Genomic DNA, 22340 nt, shown 5'->3' with positions numbered 1-22340 from the left:
ACTCCCCCAGCAAGTAGGTGTATCTATAGTAAACATGATCACCCGGTGTCATTCTCTATATGGACTACTACCCCAGCAAGTAGGTGTATCTATAGTAAACATGATCACCTGGTGTCATCCTCTGTATGGACTACTCCCCCAGCAAGTAGGTGTATCTATAGTAAACATGATCACCTGGTGTCATCCTCTGTATGGACTACTACCCCAGCAAGTAGGTGTATCTATAGTAAACATGATTACCTTGTGTCATCCTCTGTATGGACTACTCCCCCAGCAAGTAGGTGTATCTATAGTAAACATGATCACCTGGTGTCATCCTCTGTATGGACTACTCCCCCAGCAAGTAGGTGTATCTATAGTAAACATGATTACCTTGTGTCATCCTCTGTATGGACTACTCCCCCAGCAAGTAGGTGTATCTATAGTAAACATGATCACCTGGTGTCATCCTCTGTATGGACTACTCCCCCAGCAAGTAGGTGTATCTATAGTAAACATGATCACCTGGTGACATCCTCTGTATGGACTACTCCCCCAGCAAGTAGGTGTATCTATAGAAAACATGATCACCCGGTGTCATCCTCTGTATGGACTACTCCCCCAGCAAGTAGGTGTATCTATAGTAAACATGACCACCTGGTGTCATCCTCTGTATGGACTACTCCCCCAGCAAGTAGGTGTATCTATAGAAAACATGATCACCCGGTGTCATCCTCTGTATGGACTACTCCCCCAGCAAGTAGGTGTATCTATAGTAAACATGATCACCTGGTGACATCCTCTGTATGGACTATTCCCCCAGCAAGTAGGTGTATCTATAGTAAACATGATCACCTGGTGTCAACCTCTGTATGGACTACTCCCCCAGCAAGTAGGTGTATCTAGAGTAAACATGATCACCCGGTGTCATCCTCTGTATGGACTACTCCCCCAGCAAGTAGGTGTATCTATAGTAAACATGATCACCTGGTGTCATCCTCTGTATGGACTACTCCCCCAGCAAGTAGGTGTATCTATAGTAAACATGATCACCTGGTGTCATCCTCTGTATGGACTACTCCCCCAGCAAGTAGGTGTATCTATAGTAAACATGATCACCCGGTGTCATCATCTGTATGGACTACTCCCCCAGCAAGTAGGTGTATCTATAGTAAACATGATCACCTGGTGTCATCCTCTGTATGGACTACTCCCCCAGCAAGTAGGTGTATCTATAGTAAACATGATCACCCGGTGTCATCCTCTGTATGGACTACTCCCCCAGCAAGTAGGTGTATCTATAGTAAACATGATCACCCGGTGTCATCCTCTGTATGGACTACTACCCCAGCAAGTAGGTGTATCTATAGTAAACATGATCACCCGGTGTCATCCTCTGTATGGACTACTCCCCCAGCAAGTAGGTGTATCTATAGTAAACATGATCACCTGCATCTCGTGATATACTTTATCCAGGTGATAGCGATGGACAATGGGCAAACGGGATGCAGGGGGTAAATAGCACTGATAGGTAATAGCAAAGGACAATGGGAGGCAGGGGGTAAATAGCACTGATAGGTAATAGCAATGGACAATGGGAGGCAGGGGGTAAATAGCACTGATAGGTAATAGCAATGGACATTGGGAGGCAGGGGGTAAATAGCACTGATAGGTAATAGCAATGGGCAAACGGGATGCAGGGGGTAAATAGCACTGATAGGTAATAGCAATGGACAATGGAGGGCAGGGGGTAAATAGCACTGATAGGTAATAGCAATGGACAATGGGAGGCAGGGGGTAAATAGCACTGATAGGTAATAGCAATTGACATTGGGAGGCAGGGGGTAAATAGCACTGATAGGTAATAGCAATGGGCAAACGGGATGCAGGGGGTAAATAGCACTGATAGGTAATAGCAATGGACAATGGAGGGCAGGGGGTAAATAGCACTGATAGGTAATAGCAATGGACAATGGGAGGCAGGGGGTAAATAGCACTGATAGGTAATAGCAATGGACATTGGGAGGCAGGGGGTAAATAGCACTGATAGGTAATAGCAATGGACAATGGGAGGCAGGGGGTAAATAGCACTGATAGGTAATAGCAATGGACAATGGGAGGCAGGGGGTAAATAGCACTGATAGGTAATAGCAATGGACAATGGGAGGCAGGGGGTAAATAGCACTGATAGGTAATAGCAATGGACAATGGGAGGCAGGGGGTAAATAGCACTGATAGGTAATAGCAATGGACAATGGGAGGCAGGGGGTAAATAGCACTGATAGGTAATAGCAATGGAAATGGGAAATGGCAATGGACAGATGGAAGTCAGCTGGAAATTACACAGACAATAACCAAACACAGTCGTGTTAGTCTGGATGATTGATCAAAGAGAGGCAAGCTCTGTCATGGGGACAGGCGGGAAACGATGATGAAAGAGTCAATGTTAGAAAGGTTTTAGCAATATTTTGCCACGTTCTGGGTACGGACCACTGAAAGAGCCATGAACATGATGAGCAGGAAGCATTGCTGCAAGAACACGGAACCATGCACAAACATGCGAAGCCTATATACATGGCTTCAGTTTATGACCATGACCAGCTGGAGTGTCACTCAACAGTCTCATATGTTCTTCTTCTTCTCTTCCAGGAATGAATTTGCTTATGCCTCAAGTGACAAGATGGTTTATATACGCAAATTCTCAACAGATGGTTCAAAGATGACCTTGGTGAACACATTACAAGGCCATGATGGGGAGATAACCTGTGTTCAGTGGAACCCGATCACCAGCAAGTGGGTGACTGGCTCCGAGGATGGTACAGTGAGAATCTGGGTGAGGAACTGTTGGAATACCGCCGCTAGTGGGGATATGTCACTGTAGTTGTTTAGTCACCGAAACACAGCAAACTTAAGGACCAAAACACAACCATGATACTCTTATCTTATAACCATTGCAGACCGCCTCCATGGTCTAGTGGTAGAGCGTCAGCCCGGAGAACAGAAGGTCCGGGGTTCGATCCCCGGCCAGGTCATGCCAAAAGACATTAAAAGTTGGTACTTGTTGTTACCCTACCTGGCGCTTGGCATTAAGGGCATTAAGGTGCTAGAACAAGGACTGGTCGGGTCAGAGTCAGTATACTGTGTTTGAGTGGGGTATTCATGTTAAACTGCAGCATAGTATCTCAGTGGGCTAGCACTATAAAATTGGCATTAGTCAGGACTAGTACAAACAGCCATGCACACATGCACACGCACATGCACACACACACGCACGTTTGCATGCATGTCGACCACACGCACACACACACGTTTGCATGCATGTCGCTTTAGGAGTGCTACAATCACCATCGCATAACCATGTTTTGCTTGTTTCATATTTAGCCACCTTCCAACATGGTGTATACTCCCTTTTGCCCCGCAGTTTAGCTGGAATACTTTACAAAGCAGTGTTAACCCAACTCACTTACTCCTTTGTCATCTTTCTGCAAGACATACACTGAATTCTGAAGACATTCCAGTTTTGAATTACTGATTCCAGTTTTCCCCTGTGTTGCTCACTGTGTGTGTTACTGCCTGTTTCAGTCTGGGAGTGGCATGAATGAGTGTGAGACAATCCTGTCGGTGCAAGGCGGCGTGGCCTGTCTGTGTATGGACAAGATTCACGGCGCCATCGTAGCAGGCATCCAGAACACCATCAGGTCAGTGACAAATGCCATGAATACAGATTCCTTTTATTATCAATCACAAGGAATGATATCTGGTACAATGGCCTCACTTGCAAGTGCCACATTTGGCTGTGTAGTGTAACAAAGATGGGTTTTTTACTCTAGAGTTTCACAAAATCAGTAAACGTCTAAAACCTGCATCATTTCCGGCTTGTCTCCCACTCTAAGCTGACATGCAATGAAATAATGTCAAAGCTCAACTAACTCTATTCTTCCATGACAAATGAACAGCCTAGTTAAGAATTAACAGAAAAGGAAACATATGAACTGATATGAACTGAAAGTCACTGGAGATCATGTTGGCAACCATTTTATGATCAGACTTGTGTGTGTGGTTTGCAGGGTGTATGAAGCCGAGTTCTACCGCCTCGTTCAGAGTAACCTGGGCCACACTGAGTCCGTGCGCAGCATTATACACATCCCAGAGAGGAATCAGGTGCGTTCTCAAAAATCATTGCAAACCATAATTTCATGCATCCTCTCATGGTAAGGGAATTAACTGACTGTAAAACTCCAGTTTCCACCCTTGCTGAACTAGGCAGGAATTTCTGGGCTCGATCACAGCACCACCAGTGACTATCGGTATTAGGAGTTATGTCGCTTCTACGTCGCTCCTATTGACCAATCAGATTCCATCTCTCATATCATTTGCATTTGCTTCAAACAAAATGCCAGCTCCCAGTCAAGACGATCTGATTGATAATCAAGATTTATATGGTGATAAAACGAGTTGTACATTGGGAAGTGCATCAAATCACGTGAGCACCTTGATTAAAAACATAAAGAGATTCATAAAAATATCTGTTGACGCTGAGTTGGCAGTATACATGCTTTGCAAATCCTGCAATCGACCGAAATCTGCACGGACGTTTACGAGCAGGATGATTTTGATTGGACTCTGCATAGACTCATTAGTCCAGCCAAAATATAACTCCCTATTACCAGCCTAGTTCGGCAAAGGTGGAAACTGGACTTTTAATGTCAGTGTATTTCCGTGCCTCAGGAAGATGAATTTCATCTTTCCAGGTCCTGAAGGCAAAGTACATCATCCCTGATTCCAGTCTACTTGATGAAATAGTTGACATTATTATTGACAATGTGTGAAAATGACAAAGTCGTGTTTGTAATGTATATTTATTTCGCTGCAGTACGTGTCATGTTCATGGGATAAGACAATCCGAGTGTGGAATGCTTGGAAGTTACCAAGGCGACGGAAACAAACAACTAAGATGTCAGAGAAGCGCAAGAACAGTGAAGATGGGAAGCAGACAGTTCCTGATGGGAAGGCCGACGACGATGGGAAGGGGGAGAAGTTGGAGGGAATGTCAGAGGAAGAGGAAGAAGAGGAGGCGGAGGACATGAAGGAGACAAGTCCAGCGGCAGGAGAAGAACGCCAGAAAGAGGAATAAGTTTGTGGAAAACTTGAAAATTTTAGTCAATATTCAATCTGTCATAATTCCTGGAATTGTCATGGTCTTCGTTTTTGCCATATCATTGTAGATATGTGTATAGAACTTGTTTGTGAAAATTGTGCTTGCCAATGAAGTGTTGCCAAATTTGCTTCCAAATCATGTGCTAGTTGTGTAGGTTAGTAATCATGTCATTGTAATGATTGGCTTCAGAAAGTCCGACATGAGTATAAACATATCTACCTTAAGGGCAGCAGATGTTAGATATATTGTATATTTGTATATTTATTTTCATGTCCATATACATATTGCCTAGTGCATGATCTCCAAAGTAACCAAAAGGTTTGTGTATCCTCCAAGTAGACAACTGATATTATCTGTTAATGCATCATGCCAGTCCCTGCATTATCTGTGATATCGGTGTGGCAGTTTATTCATCCCGAAATAAATGTATTTCCCATCATGTGTCATTCGTTCATATCAGTCTGTATTATCACCATGTGACCATGTCTGCTAACTGCTGAGCAAGAAACATGACCAGAAGAGGGTTCAAGTTTGCAAATCAGACTTTGATCAGAGGGAGTATAGTTCTTATTTTCAAATTACAAAACAGCATTGGCTTTTGTATTCAAGATATTGTTGCCAAATGTATTTTCTTGCAAAGCTGTAGGTGTGTATCAACCAGATCACAAATGACACCGAGTCCTTGTATCTTAATGCCGATGACATCAGTTAGATCATAATTGACAGGTTCCTTGTGACAATTCTTATTCTTATTTTGAGTTTGAGTTTAGTTTGAGGGATTTCTGATGATTTGATTGGTTTATTTGCATGAGCCGTTCATTTTTCAATAAACTCAAAAAAGTGACGTTTATAAAGTATAAATTTCACCTTTTGACGTTTACACAAGTTTTGACCGGAACTCCTTTTCATAGGGAATCCCTGATTGTAACAATTTTCTATTCTCTCCCCTGCTTACCACGATCATGAGGACCGGCAATGCCAGACAATATATTAACGTTTCTTTTTCACTCAAGGTTTCATTAAACACTTATTTACATATTCGCATTACCCCCTGGATGTCACAGGGACAAATATGTCCCTCCTCTTCTACCCTCACTTTGAAGTTGAAAACAATTCAAAATACATGACGCACACAAATACTCTTCAAGGTTTTCAATTCCGTGGAAAATTTCCTGTTCTGTGATATCATCCAATCTCATTTTAAACAAAGGAAAATTACTGAAAATGACCTCTGAAAATTAGAAACATTGTTAATCTCACCATTTTTGAAACATTACTAAATCAGTGAGTGAGTGAGTATGGTTTTACGCCACTTTTAGCAATATTCCAGCAATATCACTCCGAGGGACAACAGTAATGGGCTTTACACATTGTACCCAGGAATCGAACCTGGGCCTTCGGCGTGACGAGTGAACGTTTTAACCACCAGGCTACCCGACCGCCCCTAACTAAAGCACCATTCACAGCTTTATTTAGTGTTTCCCCGTGTTATGGGTTTTGGGACGCTAAGAAACATTCGTAGTTATCTCTCTGTTCACATGAACAACTGTAAAACATATAACTTATAAAAGACAATTTTCTCTTAATGACAAGCCATCATCCGACTGTTTAAAATGTCTGTGTGATGCTACATCCCCATTTATCATCCAAAACTGGCTCCCACAGGAGATATCGCTTGGGTGAGATCAAGCGATATCTATACTGTAGATATCGCTGCAATGAAATTGCATCACAATGCTTTGCAGACCATTGTGACATCATTGGTTACCATGACGTCACAATCAAATGACATCACTAATGGCTCTGCTACTGAAGCTGTTAGTAGTGCTTTTCACACTTAAGACACTGCTTATAACTTTCTACAAACTGAATAAGTTGGAAGAATGATGTTGGATGATAAATAAAATCTCACCCTTGTGTCTTTTGATATCAAATATATCAACACTTGTTGATAAAAGTGGAAAAAATCCTCGGCAAACCTCGGAGTTTTCCCACTTTTATCAACTCGTGTTGATATATTTGATATCAAAAGACACTCGGGTGAGATTCTCTATATATAGCCCGAGTAATTGCAATAAACATGGCCGTCCGAAAACATATGATCTGACGATATGTTTTGAAATAAAAATATTGGATATTTACTTGGAGAATTGAATTTCAAAAATAGCATATCAATGATTGTGTTAATGTTGTTTTTTTATCAAATCACCAATGATCATTGTGAAATGTCGTAGATAACCCTACAAACATTTAGAACGTTTTGAAAATTAAACACACAAATGCCAAAGTAACTTTCTGCCATATTGGACAGTGTTTACAAAATTACATTCACGTATGCCTGTTATGAGACACCTATTACATCACGTTTCAAACTCAGCTGCCATACATACATCCCTAATTCCTCATACATCTTAGAATCAAATGATAAATGGGCTGTCACCAATACAAACTGTCTAGATGTGAAAACAAACGCTGTGCTCAGAAAACTGCACTTGTTTGTAAACGAAGGAAAATCAGATATAACAATAACTAGCATTTTCTCCAATTTGAGAAATATAATGACTCTAAATTTTTAGAATATGCCGCAGTGGAGTAGCATTGCAAGGATTGGGGAATTAGAAAATAGATGCATTACAATGATTTGGTAAATTTAACAGAAATTATCAAAGTTTCCGCCGTGTGATGGCATGACTGACACAAAATCATGCACAGTGACGTTTTTTTATTGTCATTTCTGACTATTTCTCTTGGTTACAATGAAAAACAAATAACAATACGCAGATTGTCAGAATTTTCTGACTTCTTCCCTGAATCAATGAAAGTCCCCACGTACATTGTCAATCTTACATACATACATACATACATACATACATACACACAAACACACACACACACAGGTCTTCAGCAACCATTGCTTCTCGTAAAAGGCGAGTATGCTTGTCGTAAGGGGCGACTAACGGGAATGGGTGGTCAGGCTCGCTTACTTGGTTGATGCATGCCATCGATCCCAACTGCGTGGATCGCATTCATGATGTCAATCACTGGATGGTCTGGTCTAGGCTCGATTATATACTGACCGCCGTGATATATAGCTGGAATATTGCTGAGTGTAGTGTTAAACAAGAAACAAACAAACATACTGATGTCAGTGGATACATCATTTTGTAAAAGTCGATCACTGTTTGTGATGTCATACGCCAAGATATGTTGTACATATTTGGTAACTTCTTTGGGTTGGGTTTTTTTAATTTATGGACTTGGAACGTCTTTGTTTTGCGTAAGTGTGAAGAATATATCCGCTAGTGGGTCACTGCATGCCAATGTAACCGGTAAAGTAAATCGTCCAAAATGTGCAACACAGTAAAATTGGCATCCCGTAAACTTCAAAACATGAATTTAAAAGAAATGAATTTCACATTGTTGTGGTTGCAAACTCTGGTGTTTGAACCATGCAAGTTAAAATTGTGTAAAGCGTTCATACTCAAGTTCACCACCACAATGTGAAATTCATTTCATAATTATATGGAACCACAAATAAACATGACCCCCAAAAAACAGTAGTCCATAAGTGGCTGTGGCCTATTTCCCCCCCCGGTTTTATGCAAAAAGAATTACTTAGTTATTCAATCAAATGCCTCAGAATGACCAGCAATTTATGTTTCATAATGAGTTAGGGATATATAAAAAAGGTAGGGATAATGAATATTTTGTATGAAAAGATGTCTTCTCTACAAACACAATATCCCCAAAATATTCATGATCCATGATGATTCATGAACTTTTTTTGCTTAGTATATAATGCTTTGTGCACCTTCCTCCTAGGTAACCAGGTATGGCACTGAGATGTTGGAATCAAAAAGGTCAAATGAAATGTCATGTATATTTATATTCTAGAAGAAATGGCATAAGGGATGGCATGTCATTTCTCACGAAGTATCCTCAATAATGAAAACAAACACTCTTTGAAAATTCCATTTGACTGTATTGCTTAATGAAATAACATTGGACAAGGAAATATAAAACAAATTTCTAAAATCTGCTAATAGCAAATGTTCTTAAAATTAGTAGACATTAGACATAAGTTCAAGTGTTGGTCCTTCCATCTTTGCGTCCCGAACTCTGGTCCGTTGTATACACAATGACAAGTAAGCTATAAAATATAAGCACAAATCAAGTTTACATAACCGATAAATTACAAAAGAGCCAATAAACTTTCCAATGCTTAAACAGCCTACACTTTCCTAAAATAACATATAGGCTTAATATAAATGTAGTGACTACACAGAAAATGCATGAAATACAGAGATCTAGGTTGCTCTGGTGCTGCCAGCCAGCCAGCCAGCAATGAACTAGCGCCATACAACCAGCTGAGATTCCAGGACTGTGGAGACCGATACAGATCCTGTGTGGCTTATATACACACAAAGGCAGTCGTGGTGTCGGGGTGCACAAACAGCTGCAGTAGGGACAAGGCTTTCTATGCACTTTCAGTACACTTCGCTGGTCAAGCCAGCAACGGACTCCTGGAAAACAGACCCACTAGTCTAGTAGCACCATGTGTCGTATGTACAACTGCTTCAAACTCAAAAAACAAAAACAATTGGTTCTCAGACATTGAATTTTGAGAATGAATGTTTGCAGCCCAGTGGCTGTTTTAGTATGAAAAGCATGTTCCTCACAAGTAAGGATTCATTTTTGAGGGATCTAAACACAGAAGACATGACAAAATGTTTCTTACAGGATGACTAAGAATCAATTTTTTATTTTTTTAAAGCTCCATAAATAATTGAATTAGTGTGACATACCGTTAACAATTTGTAGTTGTTTTGAAAGTTTTCAACGGTAAGAATGTTTCTGTATTATGCCAATCACCCACTAGATCCTCCATAACAGTGGCAAGAAAGGGGAACCACACATCAAAACATAGCATTACCTACTGCAAGGCAAAGATCCTTCATTCAAGAAAATAACAAAGAGCTTGACTTCAAACAGAGTTAACAAAACAAACAGTAACATTATGCCCTTCAAGGAACAAGTCAAGCTTATAAAGCTGCATTGGAAATTGTCATAATTAAATTTTTCGCTTGGTCCCATTCCAAATCACAATACAATCTAAATTGGTTATCAAAATATACATCCAAAATATATCAATTTGGAAAAAATGGTGTAAAATCTTGGTCCCATTTGTTCTAAAATACTTAAAGCACTAGAATAGGAGATTCAACACAGACATGTAAAACATCGCAAAAGGACGTAAAATCAGATCCAGAGATAGTCCTGCTCTTGGATCACACGTTGTATCCATATACATCAACAGTGTAGACTTCAGTTCCATAATGCACATTAACAAGATGGCGATATATATTCAGCTCAGGAAATAGCAATTTCAACTCTAGACCAACCTCATTGATCTTCGTATGAAAGTGGTGTAGTGTTTGAGTGTGAATATGTGATGCCAAAAGCAGTGTATAGAGATAGGACAGAAGGTTGAGAATGGAGAATTAGTGACAGACACTCCCACAGACCACCATGGTTGACGAGTTGGCCTGCTTATGTACAGCATGACGCCATTTTGACTGCTGAGAACAGGGGAGATAACTCTAACAGAAAGCAGCACTACCTGACCTCTGGTCATGTTAGCAGTCAGGGGAGATAACTCTTAACAGATTGTTGACAGTTGAAAGGAAGTATTGCACTAGATACATAATATACAAAATGGGGACACTTGTCATATAAACAAGTTAATAATAAAAGCAGTGTTTTGAAACTACCAATATCGATTTCATAATTTAGCAGGCCATAAAAGTGTAGGAATATATATGGATACATATATGTTATAGCAGTACAATTGGGAGATAATAGGTATCTACATTTTGTGCAATATATCAACAGATCTAACAAATGTATGATAACAAACCATCAGTGTAATGGATCTGGCAAGTCAGAAGAGAAAATAGGACAAGATATACAATATGAGGCTCGATACGTGGCATAATATTATACAGAAACATCAGTAACGCCACCTCTTAAACTGCTCCAGCCACTCCTTATAAATTTGCCTGATGAAGACACAATCATTTTTCCTCGACACTGGTGACACAGCTCCTGTTTCTTGGTATGAAAGACATTGTTTTTTTTTACACTTAGTTCTGCTTGAGGAAACAGGCTTGTTTACCTTCCAAATACTCCACTATCACAAATCAACATTTCTATAATCGTGTGTAGCGTCGAATGGTTTCCTCCAGGTTGGAACTCCAAGAGATGATCACAATGAAATAAGGTTTGTTTATGTTGAATGAGTTTTTACATGTAGCATGTTTGTGCAACTATTTTCCCAACTGTTTGCCGTAGAACTTCCTGTTGATGAGGAAGATGAGGAGGTTGACGTTGATCTTGGCCTTGCTGAACATCACCATGACGGCAACGCCCTCGTACTGCAGCTGCAGCAAGTCCTGAAAGAACAGCAAGTCATATTACTCCATTGTTCACATCGGTCAGCGTCCTGCTAGGTGAGGTGAGGTGAAATTGGGTTTAACGTCGCGTCCAAGATTATTACACTTATATAGCGACGTGCATGCACGTGTGTGTGTGTGTGTGTGGCTGCTTGTACTAGACCGGACTGATGCCGATTTATCGTGCTAGCCCACTGAGATACCATGCCGCAGTTTAACATGAATACCCCACTCAGACACAGTATACTGACTCCGAGCCGACCAGTCCTTGCTTTAACCCCTTAATGCCGAGCGCCAGACAGGGTAACAACAAGTACCATCTTTTAACGTCTTTTGGTATGACGCGACCGGGGATCGAACGCCGGACCTTCCGCTCTCCGGGCGAACGCTCTACCAAGAGACCACGGAGGCGGTCGCGTCCTGCTAGGATTGGGAATATACATATCACAGGGCTCCAGCACTCTGTGCGGGTTTGTTTGATGTCAGATACCCAACTCATCAATAGTCTAACTGTATGACAGCAGCCTGTAAAATGACCGAGTCTGAACCAGACAATTCAGTGATTGATATAAGCAATGATCAACCAAATCATCGAGCCTGACCACCCGATCTATCAAGTCACCTCTTACGACCAGCATAGGTTGCTGTGCACCAATTCTAACCCAGGAAACCTGGACTGAGGATAGGGCAGTCACAAAATGTGTGACAGTGTCATCTCACACCTGGTGCTAGGTCACAGCTCAAGCTATCAACCGTGAATGTGTGACTGTCATCTCACACCTGGTGCTAGGTCACAGCTCAAGCTATCAACCGTGAATGTGTGACTGTCATCTCACACCTGGTGTTAGGTCACAGCTCAAGCTATCAACCGTGAATGTGTGACTGTCATCTCACACCTGGTGCTAGGTCACAGCTCAAGCTATCAACCGTGAATGTGTGACTGTCATCTCACACCTGGTACTAGGTCACAGCTCAAGCTATCAACCCTGAATGTGTGACTGTCATCTCACACCTGGTGCTAGGTCACAGCTCAAGCTATCAACCGTGAATGTGTGACTGTCATCTCACACCTGGTGCTAGGTCACAGCTCATGCTATCAACCGTGAATGTGTGACTGTCATCTTACACCTGGTGCTAGGTCACAGCTCAAGCTATCAACAGTGAATGTGTGACTGTCATCACACACCTGGTGTTAGGTCACAGCTCAAGCTATCAACCCTGAATGTGTGACAGTGTCATCTCACACCTGGTGCTAGGTCACAGCTCAAGCTATCAACCGTGAATGTGTGACTGTCATCTCACACCTGGTGCTAGGTCACAGCTCAAGCTATCAACCGTGAATGTGTGACTGTCATCTCACACCTGGTGTTAGGTCACAGCTCAAGCTATCAACCGTGAATGTGTGACTGTCATCTCACATCTGGTGCTAGGTCACAGCTCAAGCTATCAACCGTGAATGTGTGACTGTCATCTCACACCTGGTGCTAGGTCACAGCTCAAGCTATCAACCCTGAATGTGTGACACAGAATCCCGTTCTAAACCACGGATGTGACTGGTCCATCATTGACTGTGAACAGGTGCTTGGAAGGGATTGAACACAATCATTGTTAATTGTTTGTTTGTTCGTTGTTTAAGGCGGTCTGTAAATAATCAAGTCCAAACCAGACAATCCAGTGATAAGCATCATGAGCATTAATCTACCCAATTGAGATACGATGATATGCATCAATCAAGTCGGGGAGACCACCCGATCCTGTACTAATTATCAAGTCTACTGTACATTATATTTTTACTCCCTATGAGAGTCCTCTGCTGATGTCTACAAATTCTCACCTGGAAGACAAGTTCCACTTTATCCATTGGGACGCCCATGAATTTGGCGTTCACCTCAAACACACCTGGGTTGTCTGTCGAGCCGATTTCAAACAGCACATTCTTGAATCTGCATAGAAACATCAGCACATGAGTGTAACTAGACAACCTGTATGCTTCTTACCACAACAACACTGGTCAACAGAGATCAATACAGGTCAACACTTTCAGAGCTTTTCCAAAACACATTTCCCATCATCGAAGTCTGAATATAAATTCCAGGACTTGACAAATCTGACTTCAAACATCAACACGTATTGACATCTGTATGAACAGTCTACACAAGGCTCACTTTATTTAAGGCATAAATTATTTACAAGTTTAGTTCATAGTCAATTGGCAAATTAAAATTAATATTTTTTTTTGTTTCATTCCCAAAATAATTTTTTTAATAAGTGTCGTAAAAGATAGAAAGAATTGGCCATTTCCTCAACAGAAGTAATCCTACCATCAACTGCTAGAATTTCAATGACGGATGTTATTTGATATTACATTATTTGCCTTTTACTGGAGAGAGATAATTTTAAACCAAATTGTCAGCCAAGAGCCTCTATATCCTTGTGAGGCTGTATCTGCTGTCCATCAGCCAGACACTTCTGATTGGCATACTCACTGATTCTGTGGGAGTCCCTGTATCTCCAGGATGACGCCCTTCTCGTAGAGCCTCGCCGCGCTGTACATCACCGACCCATGGACCTTCTGGTTGTCGGCCTGCTTCCGGAACAACCCTGGCTTCTTATGCTTCCTGAAACACATTTGTCGTCATGTTTCATCATAGGTCATTGATCACCACATATAACACACACCTGTTTTAAGAAAAAACAAAATTTGGGCATAAACCATTCAAATACAAGTCTGGCCTTCATCATTTGGGCAACCTGGTTTATTCTCTTCAATGCAGTGACATGACATGTAGGATAGAAGACACGGACCATCACTTACTTGGCTTTCTGTTGTAAGTTAGCAAGACATGTCTTCACATACTGGTTGTAGTAGTCAATCTGAGACTCGTAGAATGATCGTTTGTTTGCTAAACTCTTGCATGTTGTCCTGAGACGCATCAGCTCCTGCTTCCTGTTGTTGCGATACCGCCTCTGGTTACGAATATCCTGAAAACATGCATTGTGTGGCAATTGATACTTGTTGTGAAAGTCCCCCAATAATGAGTAGGTGGTGACAATGTGAGACCTGACTGAATGTGTGGCACCATGCACTGATTGTGTGGCGCCCTGCCCTGATTGTGTGGCGCCATGCACTGATTGTGTGGCGCCATGCACTGATTGTGTGGCGCCATGCCCTGATTGTGTGGCGCCATGCACTGATTGTGTGGCGCCATGCACTGATGGTATGCCACCATGCCCTGATTGTGTGGCGCCATGCACTGATTGTATGCCACCATGTCCTGATTGTGTGGCGCTATGTCCTGATTGTGTGGCACCATGCACTGATTGTGTGGCACCATGCACTGATTGTGTGGCATCATGCACTGATTGTGTGGCACCATGCACTGATTGTGTGGCACCATGCCCTGATTGTGTGGCGCCATGCACTGATTGTATGCCACAATGCCCTGATTGTGTGGCGCCATGCACTGATTGTGTGGCGCCATGCACTGATTGTGTGCCACCATGCACTGATTGTGTGGCGCCATGCACTGACTGTGTGGCACCATGCACTGATTGTGTGCCACCATGCACTGATTGTGTGGCACCATGCACTGATTGTGTGCAACCATGCACTGACTGTGTGGCGCCATGCACTGATTGTGTGCCACCATGCACTGACTGTGTGGCGCCATGCACTGATAGTGAGGCACCATGCACTGATTGTGTGGCGCCATGCACTGATTGTGTGGCACCATGCACTGATTGTGTGGCACCATGCACTGATTGTGTGGCACCATGCCCTGATTGTGTGGCGCCATGCACTGATTGTATGCCACAATGCCCTGATTGTGTGGCGCCATGCACTGATTGTGTGGCGCCATGCACTGATTGTGTGCCACCATGCACTGATTGTGTGGCGCCATGCACTGACTGTGTGGCACCATGCACTGATTGTGTGCCACCATGCACTGATTGTGTGGCACCATGCACTGATTGTGTGCAACCATGCACTGACTGTGTGGCGCCATGCACTGATTGTGTGCCACCATGCACTGACTGTGTGGCGCCATGCACTGATAGTGAGGCACCATGCACTGATTGTGTGGCGCCATGCACTGATTGTGTGGCACCATGCACTGATTGTGTGGCACCATGCCCTGATTTTGGGTCACCATGTCCTGATTGTGTGGCACCATGCACTGATTGTGTGGCACCATGCACTGATTGTGTGGCACCTTGCACTGATAGTGAGGCACCATGCACTGGTTGTGTGGCACCATGCACTGACTGTGTGGCACCATGCACTGACTGTGTGGACCCATGCACTGATAGTGAGGCACCATGCACTGATTGTGTGGCACAATAAACTGGTTGTGTGGATTTCCTCAGTACTGTCAACCACTTGTTTGCCTGGCCCAAAAGGTTTTTCAGTGTGCAAATAAACTAGACAGGTGTGTCTCAGACAAATCCTAAAACTTTGTGATTCACTATGAGAGTGACATACCTGCACAATGGAGTTGGTCAGTTCCTGGTATTTGCTCTTCTTGGATACCATCCCTGCTATTTCCAGAGTCTGTAAATTCTTCTTGATCTTGGCCTTCATGTTCTCCAGCGGCAACCTGCAGATCAAGGGCATAGATCAGACACTACAGACGACTAGACCAGGCACTGTAGTGCACAGATGCTACCTTAATATTATACACTGCTTCATATAAGCCGTAAGTTGAACACTGAACTCTAGAAAACCAGCAATTTATGTTTCAGATGAATTAATAAAAAAAAATCCCCTCCTTTTTGGGTGATATTTTTTTCAACTGATTTTCAGTTAGAGAGTGATTGAGTGAGTGAGTGAGTGAGTATGGTTTTACGCCGGCTTTAGGAATATTCCTGCAATATCATGGCAGGGGACACCAGAAATGGGCTTCACACATTGACTAATTTGGAAACCAATCATATGTCCAGTGAGTTTTGAACAACAGTGTACCTGGTGTCTCCGAGGATGGAGGCGTGACGGACCAGCTTCCCCTTCTCCTTCTTCTCCGTCATCCTGCGATCAATCATTTCACGCTTCTTCACTAGCGCCTGGTGGATTTCTTCCTGGAGAAGATAAAAAACAGCAATGCCTTATGGGAATTCATATATCTATGTCACAATCCAAACAACACGAAGTTTCCATCAGTACCTGTGTTTCACTGGACGGGATGTCGAGCACCTGGATGAGATCGTCTCCCGGCTGACACGCTATCACATCAACTATCATGCGCTTTGTCCTGAAAGTAAACAGAATGTGGCTTATTCATCACCGGCATAATATGATCACAAGGTATTATTATAAAACAAATGTGATTTCAAGTGTGCCCTTAACCCTCCAAGTTGTGAACAAGTTGCATTTGCTGTCTAAATTACAATTCTGCTACCTGTATTTATTGCTTTGTTGCCATTTGGCTCACATTAATAAAATTATCTTTGCAACCTAAATCTTTACACATATTGAAAGAAACTGGACAACATTGATTGTTTCGTTGTTTACTTTCAAAATTGTGGCATGTCCTAATAGGTTTAATGAGATGCATATGTGGGAAGGCACAGTGGAATTCAGCAGTGGGATGCAAGACGACCAAGATTAATTTGTCTGCTATGAATGTGTCTCATAGTAATAAATAAATCGGAAATCCAAGTGACTGCATAAAACAAACATTTGAATAAAGTGGAGAGGCAGCAGCGGTATTGTTTCAGGTAATTGGCCAAGCAAATTCCAGTCATAGTCATTTGATAAGGGTAACTGTTTAATGACTTGTCTTTATTGCGTCAAGCTTTCAAAAGTTTGTTGTTCAGGCACACAACACCAATTGGAATGTTTTCAATCCTGTCTCATCTTATTATTTAATTTCTAGCACTTTAATACAAGTAATCGCGTGAAACCCTGCCATGTGACACTGGTTGTTATGAAAACCATGTGTATGGTAAGGAGGTGGTGAGGTGAAATGGCACCTGTGTTTGTGTGGCTGCTTGTACTAGTCCGGAATGATGCTGATTTTTAGTGCTAGCTCACTGAGATACCAAGCTGCAGTTTAACATGAATACCCCACTCAGACACAGTATACTGACTCCGAGCCGACCAGTCCTTGTTTTAGCCCCTTATTGCCGAGCGCCAGACAGGGTAACAACAAGTACCATATTTCAACGTCTTTTGGTATGACGAGGCCGGGAATTGAACCATGGACCTTCCGCTCTCCGGGCGGACGCTCTACCACTAGACCATGGAGTCGGTTGGTAAGGAAGAGAATATATGAATGTCAACTTCTTTATTATGAGGAACAACATTTCTGAGTAATGTGCTCTTTCGCTCATTTCGGAGTATATGCTTACTCCTTCATTGGGCATCCCACCTGGTGAAGGAGTAAGCCCATACTCCGAAACGTTGCGTTCCTCATAATAAAGAAGTTGACATCCACATATTCTCTTCCTTATGTGTATCACCTCTAAATGCATCATGTGTTTGGTGTTGACAGATAAAAGAACACAACTGGTGAAAATCTGGGTTTCAAACCACTTAGCAACACTTGCTCCCCAATTACCAGAATGAATGATTGGACACTAACCAACTAGCGTGTGTCTAACCTGATCATGAGAGTCTTCATGTCTGCCTGGTCGTCGTGCTGAACGTCAAACTTGCTGGACAACGTCATGGACAACTCTGTCTTGGACAGCTGGGCGCGTAGGTCATCGTTCGTGGTTTCATCTCCCGTCAACTCTGTCCCTGAAGGAGGAAAAGCATATGTCTACATGATCTCATCAATACCCAATATATTTATATTAATACTTATCCTGCATTACATATTTTCATTTCATGTAAAAACATGAGGTCATCCCATGAGATAATTGTGAAAACTGCTCTGCCGAACACTATACATCAGCAGTATTGTGGGTTGGATTGTTGTCAAAATGTTCATGTCTTAAGTTCCCAATGCAAACTCCTCTGTTAATCGAAACTATGCTAATTCAAATCTAGATCCTCTACCACAGTCCCTCTTACTCACCTAGCAGCTCATCGATGGTGGGCACCTCCCCTAGAACAGTCCCTCTTACTCACCTAGCAGCTCATCAAGGTGGTCACCTCCCCTAGAACAGTCCCTCTTACTCACCTAGCAGCTCATCGATGGTGGGCACCTCCCCTAGAACAGTCCCTCTTACTCACCTAGCAGCTCATCAAGGTGGTCACCTCCCCTAGAACAGTCCCTCTTACTCACCTAGCAGCTCATCAAGGTGGTCACCTCCCCTAGAACAGTCCCTCTTACTCACCTAGCAGCTCATCGATGGTGGTCACCTCCCCTAGAACAGTCCCTCTTACTCACCTAGCAGCTCATCAATGGTGGGCACCTCCCCTAGAACAGTCCCTCTTACTCACCTAGCAGCTCATCGATGGTGGGCACCTCCCCTAGATCCTCCAAGAGTTCATGGAGCGCATCCTGATGCTCTGGTGCGATGGCGTCCTGATGCTGAAGCAGCAGCTGTAACAACACAACAACGTCAGTGGACGACATGAGGGTGCTAAGTGCTAAGATGATCGTAACTCCCATACCTTAACATAGACTTACGACTGTCTTAGTGCTAGGGTTGTTTTGTACAGTGGCACCTAGATCTGAACCAGACAAACCAGTGACTGAGGCCATGAACACCAGGGACAATGTCGTGTTACCTCGCACTCAGCGATATCCCAGCTAAATGACGATGGTTTGTAAATAAAAGTCTGGACCAGACAAACCAGTGACTGAGGCCATGAACACCAGGGACAATGTCGTGTTACCTCGCACTCAGCGATATCCCAGCTAAATGACGATGGTCTGTAAATAAAAGTCTGGTCCAGACAATCCAGTGATTGACACTGTGAGCAATGATCCACGCAGGTACGATGGGTACAATCAAATGCCATCAACCAAGTCAACGGGCCTCACCACCTGATCAAATTAGGTCATCTCTTATGACAGGCATAGGTTTCTGGGGACCAGGGGTCAGGGCGCAATCATACAGTCAAGTCACAGAGCCTGACCACCTGATCAAATTTGGTCATCTCTTATGACAGGCATACATTGCTGGGGACCACGGGTCAGGGTACAATCATACAGTCAAGTCACCGAGCCTGACCACCTGATCCATATCCATTTGGTCATCGGTTATGAACAGCATAGTTTGCTGGGGACTCGTTCTAACCCACAGGGGTCAGGACACAATGATACCGACAAGTTACAGAGGTGGTCACGGTCTAGAGGGGACAACATCAGGTGTATGTCAAGGTCATGTCAATCAACACTTTCTCCAGTGATAGCAATACTTCTCACAATCTCACCTGATGTGTGTCCACAATCTCCTGCACCGAGATGTAGACAACTGGTTTGGTGATCATAGTGACATCCGTGTACTGGTCGATGTTGAACTTGACCTCCGGCTCCTCCACGTCACAAGCAGCCAGGCAGTACTTCCTGTAATGACATCAGTGGCAGCTCATCAATTTGTGATCAATTTTGTCATCAATATTGTATACAGTGTAGAGATCCAGCATTGTATTATTTCAAAAGAATCTACTAAATGCAAATATTGTGAAGTTATAACTATTGAATTTCTGTTACTGAGGGAGGAAGTGAGTGAGTGAGTTTGGTTTTATGCCGCTTTTAACAATTCCAACAATATCACGGCAGGGGTTCTCGGCGTGATGAGCGAACGCTTTAATCACACGACTTCCTCAATTTTCTGTTACTGAATAAAACAACCCAAACGCTTTGAATGACTTACTTGAACTTATCGTGGGCCACCCTGATGTAGTCGTTCATACTGGCCAAGTACGAACTCTCTCCTCCGAACTGGAAAGTGAAGCAAACAATTATGAGCGGTTTTGACATCAACATCCATGGCAGGCTGACCTTCATCTAAGGGGAGCTAACAACGTCCTTGACTATGTCTTACATCAAACTGGCTCCAGCAATGGAACTTATCAAGCTCTAAGATGTCAGGGTACAGCTAAAAAAGGGGGGAGGGTGTGCACATAACACACATACTCGTAAAATCAAAAAAACTTTTGTGTGTGTGTGTGGTGTGTGCGCGTGCGTGGTGTGTGCGCGTGCGTGGTGTGTGCGTGCATGCCCCCCTGTGTACAAATTGTCTCCACCTTTACCACCCTATAGTTGCCTCTATTGTTCTGATTTAGAATCCCCACTGATTTCAATAACTTGCATAAAAACACTGAGAGTGTTACCCCTTTATTAGATGCAGCAAACTGAAGGATTTTCGCAATGGATCCCAGATTCCTCCTCTGGTCATTGGTTAAAGCTTTATCTGCGCCGACAGTGATGATGTCGAAGGCGTCGGGGGCGACGATCGCGGAGTTGAGATACCGATAGTAGAGGAGATTTCCCACAATCTACAACAGAGAGATGACCAATGTCGCAGAAACCAACAAACTGCCTACAAACCTTCAGGCAACAGGCTTAAAGAGGAGCTTCACCATCTAGTGCTCCTACTGTAGTCTGGGTCAACATGCTGTAGCTAGTACCTTGGGTGAAACCGAGACATGATACAAACTTAAAAACTGTCCAGTGAGGCAATCTTAACTCCTTGCTTGATATACATCATAAACTAGAGTTACCAGACAAAGTGGTACTGAAAGACATTAATCACACTTTCAGGACAGATATAGATAGGTGTACAGACTGTGCTTGTGTACATTTAGCTTGACTGGCAGATACGAGTCATGTGTCATTCTCATTCAGGAAACAGATTATTTCATCAACAAACCTGAAATCTTTGTCAGGGAAATAATAATGAGTGAGTAGTTAAAGTATAATGCCAATTCAAACATTATTTCAGTCATAAATCACACCGGGTCAGCTTAATGTACCCAGGAGAAACCCAAACTGGTGTAGCTCACAGATGTATACTGCATATGTTCATGAGCAGCGTTATATTGCTGCCAGACCAAGAACCGTAATGAATCCAACACCAGCAGGTCCTGACATGGTTAAGGGAAGCAACTCTGTACAGTAGTGTCTCAGACCACTCATGTCCCATTACATCAGCGATAGAAACTGGCACTAGTCCTGTAGTCCTTGCCAAACTGTCCAATAGTAAGGTACAATAAGGACTAGTGGAAACTTGCAATTATTAAGGGTTTTGCTATATGTAATCATTATGAGGATTAGTGGACTAAAACAGTTCGTTTCTACCGCTGTACATGCTGAGGTTGATTATTGGTAGATAATGTAACCGACTGTACCTTCAGGACATCTTTCTCCTGTGCGTCCGGGAACTTCTTCATAAGAGCATCCCTCATCACCCGAGCCATGTACCGCATCCCGTATCTGCAGCAACAGGCACCTCTCAGTAACCACATTCAGGAGTGTATAGAGTGTTATGAGTATTGTATAAATTAACTACTAAAGACAACAACTCGCTCAGATGGTACTGTGGCATGAATGATTAACAAATAGGGGGATCCGTTCTTCCGTAGGTGCAAAAACATCTGATCAGATGCAAAACACAAACGGTTAAAGGAAGTGACAACAGTGACAATAATTGTACACATAGTATCCCAACTGTCGGCATGTACTCACGGGATCTTGTCGAGTGAGGTGAGGATCTTGTTGAGGAAGCGGTCGGAGACGTCCTGCAGACGTTTGATGGACTCCTGGATCTGCTGCTGAACCTCGGGGTGTTCCAGGGCTTGTTCCGTGGACACGTCGTACGGCAGGCCCCTGAGACAGAACACACTCCGTCACTGT

The 22340-nt window shown here is 43.0% G+C and overlaps 2 protein-coding genes across 5 annotated transcripts in view; one reads left to right on the top strand and one right to left on the bottom strand.

Moving 5' to 3' along the window:
- Positions 1 to 5578, top strand: part of LOC124147097 (uncharacterized WD repeat-containing protein alr3466-like) — a 31040-nt gene extending 25462 nt beyond the window's left edge. Inside the window, exons 18-21 of the mRNA XM_048402835.1 lie at positions 2629 to 2812; positions 3562 to 3677; positions 4047 to 4140; positions 4853 to 5578. Of these exons, the coding sequence (XP_048258792.1) occupies positions 2629 to 2812; positions 3562 to 3677; positions 4047 to 4140; positions 4853 to 5113 (655 nt within the window). The 3' untranslated portion in view covers positions 5114 to 5578. The remainder of the gene's footprint in view (positions 1 to 2628; positions 2813 to 3561; positions 3678 to 4046; positions 4141 to 4852) is intronic.
- A 3520-nt stretch (positions 5579 to 9098) lies between these two features.
- Positions 9099 to 22340, bottom strand: part of LOC124147096 (ras GTPase-activating-like protein IQGAP1) — a 120599-nt gene continuing 107357 nt past the window's right edge. For all 4 annotated transcript variants that reach the window (XM_048402825.1, XM_048402830.1, XM_048402832.1 and 1 more), the window contains 14 exons: positions 22173 to 22313; positions 21836 to 21920; positions 20819 to 20983; positions 20359 to 20426; positions 19916 to 20048; positions 18977 to 19079; positions 18190 to 18328; positions 16751 to 16838; positions 16553 to 16665; positions 16073 to 16187; positions 14405 to 14571; positions 14076 to 14207; positions 13424 to 13532; positions 9099 to 11589 (listed from right to left, as the gene is read on the bottom strand). In XM_048402825.1, the coding sequence (XP_048258782.1) occupies positions 11464 to 11589; positions 13424 to 13532; positions 14076 to 14207; positions 14405 to 14571; positions 16073 to 16187; positions 16553 to 16665; positions 16751 to 16838; positions 18190 to 18328; positions 18977 to 19079; positions 19916 to 20048; positions 20359 to 20426; positions 20819 to 20983; positions 21836 to 21920; positions 22173 to 22313 (1684 nt within the window). In that variant the 3' untranslated portion in view covers positions 9099 to 11463. The remainder of the gene's footprint in view (positions 11590 to 13423; positions 13533 to 14075; positions 14208 to 14404; positions 14572 to 16072; positions 16188 to 16552; positions 16666 to 16750; positions 16839 to 18189; positions 18329 to 18976; positions 19080 to 19915; positions 20049 to 20358; positions 20427 to 20818; positions 20984 to 21835; positions 21921 to 22172; positions 22314 to 22340) is intronic.

The sequence above is a fragment of the Haliotis rufescens genome, unplaced genomic scaffold, assembly GCF_023055435.1.
Source record: "Haliotis rufescens isolate VD_foot unplaced genomic scaffold, xgHalRufe1.0.p SCAF_1, whole genome shotgun sequence".
NCBI lineage: Eukaryota > Metazoa > Mollusca > Gastropoda > Lepetellida > Haliotidae > Haliotis > Haliotis rufescens.
This window is presented reverse-complemented; position numbering and strand designations above follow the sequence as displayed.